Source organism: Marmota flaviventris, chromosome 9 (genome assembly GCF_047511675.1).
Source record: "Marmota flaviventris isolate mMarFla1 chromosome 9, mMarFla1.hap1, whole genome shotgun sequence".
In the NCBI taxonomy this organism is placed as follows: Eukaryota; Metazoa; Chordata; class Mammalia; order Rodentia; family Sciuridae; genus Marmota; species Marmota flaviventris.
Window position 1 is genome coordinate 802,797 of NC_092506.1, and position 13,431 is coordinate 816,227.

The following is a 13,431-nucleotide window of genomic DNA, read 5'->3' on the forward strand; positions in this document are numbered from 1 at the left end:
ATTGCAGAAATGCTTTTCTGAGGCCTTTTCCTGTTTCTGATTTTGCCACTGATGCTGCATATTCTGAGTTTTACCTCTAGCTGGATATTTGGTTTGAAACATCGCCCATTCCATAGGCTGCCTTGTCCACTGGTGCAACAGTGGACATTTTTTTTTTTTTAAGTTGTTGATGAATCTTATATGTGATGCTGAGAATTGAACCCAGTGCCTCACACATGCTAGGCAAGCATTCTACCACTGAGCTGCATGCAGCCTCAACTCAATAGTGGCCATTTTGATCAATCCAGTTTCCTTCTGGGGCTTCAGAATTGTGTCTGAGAAGTCACTGAGAGGTTCATTCCATGTGGAGTTCTAAGCCCTAGCTCCAGGCAGGGTGTGGGTTAGTTAATGTCGTGCCTGTTGTTGCCCACTTGGGAGGTTCCCATCTGAGACCTGGGGAGCCTTGGTGCACTGGAGCCCCTTCCCCAGCCTAGTCTGCACCTCAGGGTCTGTGGGCTGCGGGGCCAAGAGCATAAGCCGGCTTGGTGCCAAGGTCTCGTGGTCAGGTGGGGACCTGCTGGGCTGCACAAGGAGTGCTGGTCACACCTTGGCCCTCACTTAGGTGCCTGCCCAGGCCAGGAAGTGTAAGCATTTTATATTAGAAAATACATCAAAACAAGCAGGTGCAGTTATGTTTGAGTTTCATTGTGTAACTATAACTGAAGACTTGGTGAGTTAATATGAAAAAATATTTTATTATTTTTTTTCAGTTGGGAATTTTAATTGATAAGCAGAAATTCTACATATTTATAGTGTGCAGATGGTGTTTTTTTCCCCCATTCATAGCAATCTTTTTATGAGCAATTAATCATAGTTCCACAAGAAACTACTTTAAGAGCAGGGTCCCCAGTGACCTACCATGATGTCTCAATACTTCTTTTTAATTTTTTTCTATTTATTCTAATTTGTTACATATGACAGCAGAATGCATTAGGATTCATAGTACACATATAGATAATTTTTCATATCTCTGGTTGTACACAAAATAGAGTTAACACCATTTGTGTCTTCATACGTGTACTTGAGGTAATGATGTCTACCTCATTCCACCATCTTTCCTGCCCCCACCTGCCCACTCCCGCCTCCTCTCTCCCCTTCAGCTTGGTGTTTAGATGTGTGTATACATGGTGGAACAGCTAATTCAAGGTAATTAATACAGTACTTGGCATAGTGTTTTTTGTTTTTTTGGTAGTGCTAGGGATTGAACCCAAGGCTTACATTTAATTTAGGGTCAGTCGATCTAAGAAATTGTTTTGGTTGTAGATGGACACAATATTTTATTTACTTATTTTTGTGTGGTGCTGAGGATCAAGCCCAGTGCCTCACATGTGCTGGGCAAGCACCCTGCCACTGAACCACACCCTGCCCTGGTGCAGTGTTCTGTGGGAGAACACTTTGTATTCCTAAGATAACGGGAATGGGATGAAGGTTGTCCATTTATAATTAAATTTCATGAATCCGTAACTGGGACGACTGGGATGTCTTTTGTTTTCACCTCGGCAGCCTGTATTCCAGCTGCAGTGGTCTGATTACTCTTTCCTTATTTATTCAGCACAGGCCTGTGGAGCCACCCCCAGTGCCAGGGTCTCTTTAGATGTGAGGGCCCTGGCAGTGACCTGGCTGATAGCCCAGCTACTCCTGAGGTGGTGCCGGTTGGGGCTGCAGAGGACGGGGCGGGTACTATTGTGGTGCCTATAGCATGGTTTTGGTCCCTCCCAGGAGACCTTCCACACCAGTCCTGGTCACTCGTCCCCAGCACTGCTGAGTTCTGTGTGCAGCACCCTGTTTGTTTCCATAGCACCCCAAGAGCATACTGGGCCTGGAGGGGTCAAAGAGCAGTGAAGGCCTCACCTGTGGCCAGGCCTACCAGGCAGTCATCCCCTTTGTCCTAGAGTCCCAGTCCTTGCTCAGAAGGAGGTTTTCTACCTACCCTGTCCTTTGATCTTAACAGCAAGCCACATAGGTGGGCAGTGCTACATCCTTCCCATTTTACAGTCCAGGAAGTGAAAGTTTCCTTAGCATTTTGAAATTACTGGAGGGGGGGGTGGAACAAGCCCAGCTCAGTACTGAATCTAACGGTTTGAAGTTGGTAACAGCTTGGGTCTCATCTGAGAGAGGACACTGAACTCTGGGGAGAGTAGCTGAGATGTAAGGGCCTGTGTGTCCCCAAGGCAGGACAAGGAGCATAGGGGAGGCTTAATCCCCTGAGACTGGAGAAGTTGCTTGTTTAGTAAGATAAGCGCAAGCTTTTGGGGGCCTGCACAGGTATGGGTGCCCCCTGCCCTAGCCAGTCACATGGGGCTGCAGAGGAAAGCTGGGTGCTGTGGACCTGTGGAGAGAGTCATGGCAAGGTTCTGGTCTGGCTGAGAGGCCTAACCCGAGTCCTCAGCCTGCCTGCTGACCCACCCACAATGGCCCTTCCAGCTGTGTTCCTCATAGGAAGCATGATACTTCTGGGTCTGGGAGGAGTAGAATCCAAGAGGACTTGCTGGTCCAGGGCTGGAGCCCCTTCGCTGTCTCCACAGAAGCAGCTGCTTCCCTGCCCCATGCTCTTGTCAGAGTGCTTCACCTGAGCAGCAGGAGGAGCGCAAGCAGAGCTTTGGGCTGTGGTCAGAGGAGGCTTCCAGAGGCAGCAGGTTCTGGAGCGAGCAGGAGATGCACTGCTGGATTCTCCCAGGGGAGGTGCCGTGGGCTTGTGCCAGGGAACAGGGTGGAGATGGAGTCTGCGCTGGTCTTGTTTATGTTTTTGGTCTTTTACATGAGCTGCTGACTTGTTGCTGAAGAACAGGAAGGTCCCCAGGCATGCCACCTGTGGTTTCTAGCTGGTCGGTGCACTGTCAACCCTTGTAGGGGACTTTATTTTTCAGCCATCCTCCCAGGGCCCTCCCTTAAGCCCCATGTGCTGACCCTACCCAGTGAGAAGACCCACCTTGCCAGTGTTGCCTGGTGGGGCTGGAGGTGGAAGGGAGGGCAGAGGTATGTCTACTGGTGGTGGCTCTGGACCCACCTTGCCATGGTCTTGTGGTGGTTCCATAATGCTGTGTGCATGTGGCTCTCATGGCTACGTGATTTGTTCTAAAACTTGTGAAGTAGAAGATAATTTAGAGGATGTTTATCTATCTAAATTAATAAACACATTTTAAACTTGACTTGTAGCTTGTGGCAGGATGTGTGAATTCCAGTACTGCGGGAGCTGTGGTGGGTTGTGGCAGGACAGGGGAGGTCCAGACTGCTGTACAGCCTGCGGGGTTGTCCTGGGAGGATGGAGCTTCTGCTGCCAGGCATTCCTTTGTTAAAGGGGATGCTCAGCATGTGGGCTGTGGCTGCTGGCCCAGGCCCCACTGCCCTGTCCCTGTGAAGGTCTACTCACTACCCCTGTTGCTCTACTGGCCAGTTCTCCCAGCCTCACTCACTAGAATTGACCCTCTTCTCACCCTTTCTCTAGGTGACAAGGCTCTTGATGGCTACAGTAAAAAAAAATATGTCTGCAAATTGCTCTTCATCTTTCTCCTTGGTCACGACATTGACTTTGGACACATGGAGGCTGTGAACCTGTTGAGTTCAAATAGATACACCGAAAAGCAGATTGTGAGTGTGGAGGCAGGGTGGGTCTTATGCCCACTGGCCTCACTCTCCTGTCCCGCTCTGTGCTCTGGGTGGACGCTTAGTGAACACCCTGGGACCCCGCCCTTTCCACCCCACATGGATGCTCCTGGGCAGGGGGAATGCAAGGGCGGGCCTTTTTCCTGGGGTGGGGTTCTTCTGGTGAGGTGGCTTCTCCTGCTGTTCTCCTTATGACCTCACCTCTGTGCCCCAGGGATGTGCCCTGCAGTCTGGGCTGGTGCATTTGCTGGGAAGTACATTTACCTGAATGACTTTGCCCTTCCTGGAACACAGGGCTACCTTTTCATCTCCGTGTTGGTGAACTCCAACAGTGAGCTGATCCGCTTGATAAACAACGCCATCAAGAATGACCTGGCCAGCCGTAACCCAACGTTCATGGGCCTGGCTCTGCACTGCATCGCTAACGTGGGCAGCCGTGAGATGGCTGAGGCCTTTGCCGGGGAAATCCCCAAGATCCTCGTGGCAGGGTGCGTATCTGGGGGCTCTGGGCTGCCATTTCTGTCCATGTTGAACCCTTGGGTGCGCGATGCCACTTACACAGGTGGTCTGGCCTCCCAGCTGTGTTATGGGCATGTGGCATACTCTGAGGTTAAGTCAAGATGTGCTGATTCAGCTGAGCATGGTGGCACATGCCCGTCATCCCAATGGCTCAAGAGGCTGAGGCGGGGAGGATTGCACATTCAGGCCAGCCTCAGCAACTTAAAATAAAAATAGAATGAAAAGGGCTGGGAATGTGGCTCATTGACAGAGTGCCCCTGGCTTCAGTCACTAGTTCTTAAAAAAAAGCTGCTGGTTCAGAGTTTGGGTGAAGTCCCGTCAGATTGCACCTCCCTGAGGCCACCGAGATTTAGACAACACGTTGCCAAAGGAAGTGCGGCCCAGGCAGCAGCAGCCAGGCCAGAAGGGGCTCCAGCCTGGCATGGCACCAGGATGGGGAGGCACAGAGGTGTCCTGTTGTGCCAGCTCTGCTTCTTGCCTTTCCCAGAAACATTAGGAGAAGAGGCCATGCTGTAGAATCCTGGGGATTCTGAGTCATCTTGCCCCCTCCCCGTTAATTGGGAGAGCAGCTGAGTGGGCTGAGTAGCTGGCTCTCGAAGAGGTTCAGACAGCCTAGGCCTTGAAACCACCACGTGCTTGTTCTGGTGCTCCTTGGCATTGGATAGCTGGACCACACTCACAGGGTCGTGTGCCTAGCTGCACCTTCAAGCAGGATCTGAAAGAGGCGGAGACTGTCAGTGATTGAACAGGGTTTCAAGGCTTGGAGGAAGGTGGTAGTACCTTCTGGCTGCGTTTGCAATGGGAGTTCAGCCAGAAGCGGGACCTCCAAGATGGAAGGAGATGGATAGGGTCTGAGTGGGTGTTGAGCAGAGCACAGACCAGATATCAGAGCTAGCGAGGAAGGTCTGAGAAGAGGCCAGCGAGGACCCCAGGCCCTCCTCCCTGCTCAGTCACTGCAAAGCCCTGTGCACAGGACATCTCTGGGTTGCCTGACCTGTCCTGAGCAGTGGTGGCGGGGCTCTCTGTCAGCTGTGGCTGCCGCTTTCCTCCATCACTGTGCACAGGACTGGCCCACAGGGAGTGCTCAGTGAGCATCTAGGTGGATTGAATGTAAGCTGGGTCATCCCTGCAAAGTGCTCCCTGAGGTCACCCACATGCTGCATGTAAGTGAGGGTGAGGAGGAAGACCAAGCAAGAGCTCTCTTATAGCTGACAGGTGGGCTGGCATCTCCCCGCAGCTGGGCCTCCTGTGAGGACATGCTATGGACAGTTGCCGCCTCTTTCAAAGCTCACTACAGCAACAGGCCAGCCATGGAGTCCCCTGGGCAGTAGGTGGCTCTGAAAGTAGTGCTCTGGCGTCGATGCCATGGTCAGAGGACACTGCTGACCTCCAGTCCCTGGAGACAGGAGGCTCCTAGGTGCGGAAGGCAACTTCATGGAGTGTAGTCCTGTCACCAGAAATAGGGATGCAGGAGAGGGCAGGGTTGGAGGCTGGTGGTATCATTGTCCTGGGACTCTGGTGATACTCAGCATTGTGGAGCAGTTTAGAAGTGCTCTGGGCCCAGGTGTTCCAGTGCAATGCCCCAGGGTCCACACTGATGGCTGGCCTTGGCCCTCCTGTGAGGACAAGCTATGGACAGTTGCCCTAGGAGGGTCTGTCGACAGGCCTGGGGCAATGTGCAGACAACTCTTGTTCAGCATCCTTGTCACAGGCACAGAGACTGGCCACTCAGGGCGATGCATAGGAAGTCAGTTGGCTGGTGCCACACAGACCCTGCAGGCCCAGTAGATCTGATTGTAGGGCTAGGAGGGGCACGGTGCCTGCTACTCTTCTGGGTGTTTGTGTCTAAAAGAACTTTTCTTTCGAAGTAACTTTTGTTTAGAATAGTGCTGGGGAGATGTAGGGATTTCTCATGTTGGTTTTTATCACATTTAGGAATAAAAATCCCAAATACAAAAGGTAAGCAGGAAAGCCCCCAAGCTCTCATCTCTCTTCCAAGTGGAATAGCTGTTTCTACCTTAAATGTCCCCAGGACGTGGACTGGTTCTTTCCAGGGCAGCCGGAGGGTATCTCCTGGTGTGCCTGTTGTTTGGGAGTCTGGCTGGGGGTGTGGAGAAGGAGGCTCATTTGGCAGGTGCCCCTAACAGTCCTCTGCACTGACCCGCAGCCTTTGTGCTGCTGGCCTTTTTGCTCACTGGGAGGGAAGAGAGAGGAGAGTATGCCCCTGTGCCAGACGCTGGCCCGGAGACTTGGCTCAGTGTGACCGGAAGGCAGGTGGGTAGTCGCCAGGTGTGACTGCAGGCTGGACATGGAAGTGACACCTTTGTGCCACACTAGGTGTGTTCTCCTAAAACCTCCCGTTTGCTCATCTTTGCACACAAATCAAAGCCCTTTCCTGCCTTGGGCATTAGCAGCAGTGCTGGTGCCCTTCACACCCCAGGCCTCTGTGTCTTGGGCCCTTCCTCCTCACTGCAGACCACAGAGCGCCCAGCCAGCTCCCATTCTTGGCAGGGTGGAGCAGGGCAAAATGTGTGCAGTGGCTACAGGAGGGCTTGACAGCATTCTGGAGGCCAGAGAAGAAATTGCTGTGGCAGGGGAGGCCCTCTTAGGTGGCCCTGTGGTTGTGGGAAGAACCAGGAGGAGCCTTGTTGAGTGGGGCCAGCCTACACAGCTGGGCCTCACTCAGTGCCTGGGAATGGTGACGAGTCTAGAGGAGGGAGCTGAGGATGAAGGTTTTCCCAGAGGGACTCTGCCATACCACTCCTGACTCATGTCTTCTGGTGATCCTGCATGCTGTTTACACCACTGTGTGCAGGGGGTCATCCTCTGCAGTAGCTTCTGGTATCTTGTCTTCTAGAGACACCATGGACAGCGTGAAGCAGAGTGCAGCCCTGTGCCTGTTGCGCCTGTACAGAACGTCTCCTGACCTTGTCCCCATGGGTGACTGGACGTCCCGTGTTGTGCATCTCCTCAACGACCAGCATTTGGTATGTGCTCCAGCCCCCTGCAGTCTTCCCGGGAAGAGCCTTGGTCCAAGAGGCAGTGCAGCTCTGCAGATAGGGAGCAGGGACCAGCAGAGGTGCAACTGCCCCTGCACTTTTTGCACAGCCAGTGCACAGGTGGCCTGCACCTGTGGGGAGGGGCACCACCAGGTCAGTGCCTTCTGGAAGAGCCTGTCCCGCACAGGACATTCCCACTACTGTTTCTGGCAGCTGCCTGGCTTGGGCTAGGAGGTAGAATCCTGTGGTCCCAGGTAGACTCTGGCATGAAGGCTTAGTGCTGGTGAGCCCAGCTGTCATTCATTTTGTAGATGGGGTGAGGTTTCAGGGACTCAGCAGTCAGGGTATGTCATGGAGTAGGCCACCCAGGCCAGGCCAGGGCCATGGGAGGTAGCGGTGGCTGTATTGCTTGTCCTCTGCTGGACAGGTGGTCCGTCTCCCTGCTGGGTGGGTGGGTGAGTGCGCTAGCTGGTTCCTGCTTTTTCCCCAGGAGAAATCTTCTGCAAAAGTTAATTAAAAATGAAAATCATTACATGTATCATTAAGGAGAGAGAGCATGGGGGTTGCAGTGGGATTTTGCTGTGGAATGACATCTGTCTGAGCTGTCCCCAAGCACATGATGACTTTTGTGCTTATTGGGATGTGAGAGGGAGCTGGCTCCTGCAGGTCCTGGTGCAGGGAGCACGCTCTGAGGACACCATTGCAGGAGTGGGTCTGCTGCAGGCGGGGCAGCCTGCTTCAGCAGTGAGCTGCAAGACGTTTTTCCAGGCATCTTCTGTAGTCACACTTCACTGCCAATAGACCCTGTGGGCCAGTGGGCCTTTTGCAGGTTTGCAAATGAGGAAACCAAGGCTCAGAAAGATGAAGCTAGGCTTCCAGAGGGTGTCCGGCAGTCTCAGACCCAGGTGTTGTGAAGGTGTGGAGTAGTAGAGCTTTAAGGGACAGCCAGCCTTCTGCTGACAGGCCTTCTGCATTGTGTGAGCATCTGTGGAGTTTTGGCAGGTGTTGCCTTCATGCAGCCTGGAGGGAGACTTCCATGGCTTCAGGTGCACAGAGCTTCACAGGGTGGCAGGACGGTGCCTCTTGCCTGACACGCTGTGACTGAGACCCCAGTGACCTGGTTTGCTTTCAGGTTTTTCTGTGCACAACTCTGTCTTGCCAGGTGAGTTGATGGACAAGCTCTGGGCCACAGGCTTGCAATAGATAAGGGCCAGGAAGCCTTTCACGGCCTAGTACCTCGTCCTCTCTGCCACTTTTCTTCCTTGCACAGCTCGTCTCCAGCTCTGCTGTGAGCAAGGCCTGGGGCTTGGCTTCCTCTGACCTCAAGGTCAGGGTCCCTGGGAAGGTGTCATTTGCCTAATCAGAGAGCAGTATAGGGGTTCAGGGCCTTGCTGATAGGGCAAGGTGAGGTGTGGGCAGGCCTGGCAGAGGAGGTCAGGAGTTCAGTGTCAGGTGAGTGCAGGGGCTGTGAGGGTGGGAAAGGAGATGGGTCTGAGCCACGTGCTATGCCCTGAGCTGGGCTTGGTGGTCCTGGACCCTGTGGTCATGTGATGGAGTGGGTGGGCTGGAGTGGATGAGGAAATGAGCTGATGTCTGGAGAAGTGGGGGCAGGGAGAAGGTGGTGGAAGTCACACTATGGCCTGCCATGGTGCCATGCCCTTGTAGCACACACGTCCCCTCAGGCCTGAGTCCCTGGAAAGACTGCACAGGAGAGCACGCCCTGAGTTGGCAGCCATTGAGCCGGGCAGCTGCAAAGATGAGAATCTCAAACTCTAGGAGCTGGGTGGTGAAAGACTTTGTCCCAGTGGGTTTGCATGTTGCATATCCTGTTTCCTAAAGGTTCTTCTTTGTCAGCCATGGGAAGACGTGTCAGCATTTATCTTGCCATTGACAAATGTACAGGATGCCCAGTTAGGTCTGTCTTGAATCTAGTGTTCCTGTTTCCATCAGGAAGTGGAAGAGAGCCCTTAGTGGCCCTCGTGGACCCACTCCCCCACTCAGTGTAGGAGTAGGTAGGGTGGGAACCTTAGGCTCTGGCAGTGGTTGAAGTGGACAACTACTGAGCTGACTGCCCACATCTTCAGGGTCAATCAGAGTCATTCATTTTTTCCTTTATCTTATATTTGTAAGAGAATGTCTTTACTCAGTCCAAGTCTTTGAAGAGATTTCATTTACAGGACCCTGCCTTCTGGGGGTTCTGCATGGTGTACATGCACTGCAGGGGAGGGTCTCCTGGGCTTGGGGGTTTCCATCCAGGCTGTGGCACTTCAGGGGCGGAGTGAGGCATGGCAGGGCTCTGAAGACTCAAGTCTGTGGGCCTGGTTGCCTCTGTAGTGGTGTCACTTGGGCGGCCCAGCAGGTGACGACAGGCGGACAGATGGCAGAGAGAAAGGCTGCTCCACACAGGATCTGGCCACGCTAGAGCCTGGGCCAGCCACGTTCCCTGGGTTCTAGAGAGAAGCTGGGTAAAGGAGACTGTGTGTACTGTCTCCATCTTAAAGATGTGATGGGTCCATCAGAGCAGGCCTGAGGCCCACATGGCTGTCTGCCTGAAACCAGGCATCTGTTGCTGTGTCTCTCAGGGTGTGGTGACTGCTGCTACGAGCCTCATCAGCACACTGGCCCAGAAGAACCCAGAGGAATTCAAGACCTCAGTCTCCCTGGCCGTCTCCAGGCTGAGCAGAGTGAGTGTGGTGGGGCAGTCGTCGGGTGGGCTTTAGTCTTCATTGTGTTATTCAGTTAATCTCTTAGTTTACTTTTTTGAATGCTTTGTGAATTTAAGAATGGAAACTGGTTGATTAGCCCTTAACGTTTCTTTAAACCTTTTTATTAGTTGAGAAGAATCCTGTCCCAGCAGGGCTAGCACACAAAGCCTGTCCTGTTTGCTATTTATTCCATCCCCTGTGCAGGCTGAGGGTCACAGCGGGGCTTCTTGGAAAGGATGCCTGTCCTCACCTGGGTGGCACCCACCTGAGTGGCGTCCTTGACTATCTTGGGTCCCGTGAGCCATCCCTGGGCACGTGTACTCTGCATGTGTAGTCCTCATGCTTGTTCTGTGTGACTTGAGCCCCTGGTCTCAGAGGCTGCAGATATCTGGGTTGTGTGGTGGATCACAATGTGTTGAGCCCCTCTACTATTATGAGCCCCTTGTTTCTCTTCACAGTGAGGCTCTTTTTTTTTTTTTAAATTATTTTTTATTTTATTTTTAAAGAGAGAGAGAATTTTTTTAATATATATTTAGTTTTCGGCGGACACAACATCTTTGTATGTAGTGCTGAGGATCGAACCTGGGCCGCACGCATGCCAGGCGAGCGTGCTACCGCTTGAGCCACATCCCCAGCCCCACAGTGAGGCTCTTGTGGTTCTCTCTTGCTCACGCTGGTCCAGGGTGGCTCTCCTAAGTTGAGGGGCAATGCACCCAGCTTCCAAAGTGGCCTTGCCGTCTGCACCCATGCTGGGCATCTGTGCACCCATTCTGTACCCTGCCCAGTGCTGCAGGGGTTAGCCTCTTGACTGTGGCTTCTCGTTGTGATCTATGCTGTGTTCTCCTCACTGTCTGTGAGGTGGTACTTTCCATGTGGATTGGCTGCTGGGATCTGTCCTATGTAGGGCTGAAGACTTTTGTTCATTTTTCTACAGGATTGTCTTTGTTGTTTCGTGGAATTTCCTTGTTTGTTTTAGATACGAGAACTCTATTGGCTATATTAGTTTGGACCTTAGAACTGGCCAACATTTATTTCTGGTTGATCTTCAAAAATGGCAGCTTCACATGGGTTGCCCTGCCCTGTGTTTGAAATTGCTGTGAACCTGTGTTTCATGGTCTTCATGGAGTCTTCTGCCTTCAGGTTCTACAGCAGTGCAGTCAGATTTGCTAGGCTTCTCTGTGATCAATGCTGTCTGAGTGCGGCTGCTGAGCCTGTGTTCCAAGGCTGGTGGTGCAGATGCCTCTTCTATGGTGTGGCACCCTGCACCAGGCTAAAGAGCCCTGCAGACCAGGCGCCTTCCTCTGTGCTCTCCTCAAGCACTCTCCTCCTGTGCTCCTGACCTTACTGGGCTGGCTCTTGGTGTCCCACAGAGCAAACCCTGGTGTCCTGGTTCCCTACCCCCAAAATCCTGCTGGGATTTTGGATTGACTTTATGAATGAATGCGGTATCTCTCTCCATTTATTTAGATAGTCTTTATTTATTTATTTTTTGAATACCTTTACTTTATTTATTTATTTTTTTAATGTGGTGGCGGGGATCAAGCCCAGTGCCTCATGCATGCTAGGCAAGTGCTCTACCAATGAGCCACAACCCCGGCCCAAGATAGTCTTTACTTTCCATAGCATTTTATCTTTTTGAGATTCTTTCATTAGATGTATTTCTATATTTTACATTTAAAATGCTATTTTGAATGATAGCCTGATTTTTTTATTTCTTTAATTTTGGGGTACTGGGGATTGAACCCACGGGCTTTAACCACTGAGCCACATTCCTAGCACTTTGTATATTTTATTTAGAGACAGAGTCTCACTGAGTTGCTTATTAACACCTCGCTTTTACTGAGGCTGGCTTTGAACTTGCAATTCTCCTGCCTCAGCCTCCCAAGCCGCTGGGATGGATTCTAGGTGTGTGCTACTACGCCCAGCAGTAGCTTGAAATTTTTACTTTTGTGTGTGTGATGCCAGAGATTGAGCCAGCCCCTTGTGCACTCCCCATGGCCAGTGCACTCCCCATGAGCCACACCCCAGCCCAGTTTTTCACCGTTGTCTGCTGTCTGTTTATATAAGATACAGGTAACAGAACGCCCTCTTAGCTTTCCAAGTGTAATTCAGTGTTGTGAAGTGGTTTAATAATGCACACATAACACTGTGACTCTTCCCTTCCTGTGAATCTGATATTGTCCCCATTAAACATGGGCTCCCTACCCCACCCCTGCTCCAGTGGCTGGCCTTCTGTCTTTGGGACTCTGACAAGCCCAGGACCTCATGAGTGGAATCACACAGGATTGCTTTTGTGATTAGCTTATTTCTTTCATTTTACTTGCCTTCAAGGTTCACCTGTGTTGCCGAATATTTCAGAACTCCATTTTCAGGCTGTGTAATATTCTTTCATATAGATGGCCCCAGTTTGCTCTGTGCCCCTCCCTGGCACTTGCCTGCCTTTCTGTGAGCCGCCTCATGGCACCCTGTGAACCCACTGTGTGGGCTGCTAAGACCTTTGACGCCCCCTCCCCACCATTTCCTCTCCCACAGCATGGACTCAAGCATCATGGCACCCAGCTTTGGGGTTCATGTTCCTAGGTTGGCAGTAGGGGAGGGGAAGATGGGGAATCCCTGGATCCCGCCCCCCCTTCCCCAGCTGCCTCTGCCCCTTGGGACCCAGAGGAGATGTCTTGGTGGTAGGCACACGCCCTAGGCAACCACTGGAACTGTGACAGAGAAGCCTTGGCAATCCGACTGGGGTGGTCTGACGGGGGCAGTCCGGCTCAGGCCTCATCCTCCCATCTGCGTCTCAGCCTTAGCATGGCACTTTGGGCAGTGGCAGTCTTTTGGCAAAGGACTGTCCTGGTCCAGCTGCTCCCTGGGTGCCTGCTGCTGAACCCCATCGCCTTCTGTCTTGAGGAACAGCCCCACGTGGGCAACTGCTGCCTGCTTCAGATCAGGCAAGCTGGCCCAGCGGGAGGTCGCCATCTAGGCAGGGTCCAGCAGAACCCCAGCAGCTTGCTGAGGCTGTTGCAAGAAGCCCGCGTCGTGAAGGGCCTATAACACCCCACTCATGAAGCTCTTGAAGCTGGTGGAGACTGAGGAGACACGTACCTGGTGGCCACAGGGAGGAGGACGCAGGAGCCAGGATGTACCGAGCGCACTGTTGACTCTAGAAAAGCATTGTGCATGGGGACTGAGGGCGGGGGACCTCCTGCCGGATGCCGATGTCGACCTCCAGACTTCCAGGTCACAGTCTTCAGCTCAGCAGTGAGTTCACTCTGGGCTTGAAGCTGGACATGTTTCGCAGGAACACCCATTTGCTGCCCTGGAGCTGTTCCAGGGCAAGAGGTACGATAGGCCAGAGGTGAATGATGCCTGGCATCATGCTGTACCCCTTGTCAGCGGCTCCTTGCCCTCAAGGAGCTGTAGGAGTGTGTCCTCAGGGGAAGTACTGGGTCCCTTTCTCTATATCCACAGACTGAGAGTATCCTATAGAGATCATTGGTGCTGAACCCAAGTAAACACTGTGCTCTCCAGCCACAGGCTGAGGAGCTGGAATCACATGCAGAGCCTGAGCAGAA

General features: G+C 52.5%; 1 protein-coding gene across 13 annotated transcripts in view; it reads left to right on the forward strand.

Annotated features, from left to right (window-relative positions):
- The window catches only part of Ap2a2 (adaptor related protein complex 2 subunit alpha 2), a 70,905-nt gene that overhangs the window by 33,007 nt on the left and 24,467 nt on the right, over window positions 1-13,431 (forward strand). For all 13 annotated transcript variants that reach the window (XR_003585229.2, XR_003585230.2, XR_003585233.2 and 10 more), the window contains 4 exons: window positions 3,485-3,627; window positions 3,937-4,130; window positions 7,019-7,148; window positions 9,743-9,844. Coding sequence is in view for 8 of the 13 variants with exons in the window: in XM_071615906.1 (XP_071472007.1) it covers window positions 3,485-3,627; window positions 3,937-4,130; window positions 7,019-7,148; window positions 9,743-9,844 (569 nt within the window). In the remaining 5 variants the exon portion in view is untranslated. The remainder of the gene's footprint in view (window positions 1-3,484; window positions 3,628-3,936; window positions 4,131-7,018; window positions 7,149-9,742; window positions 9,845-13,431) is intronic.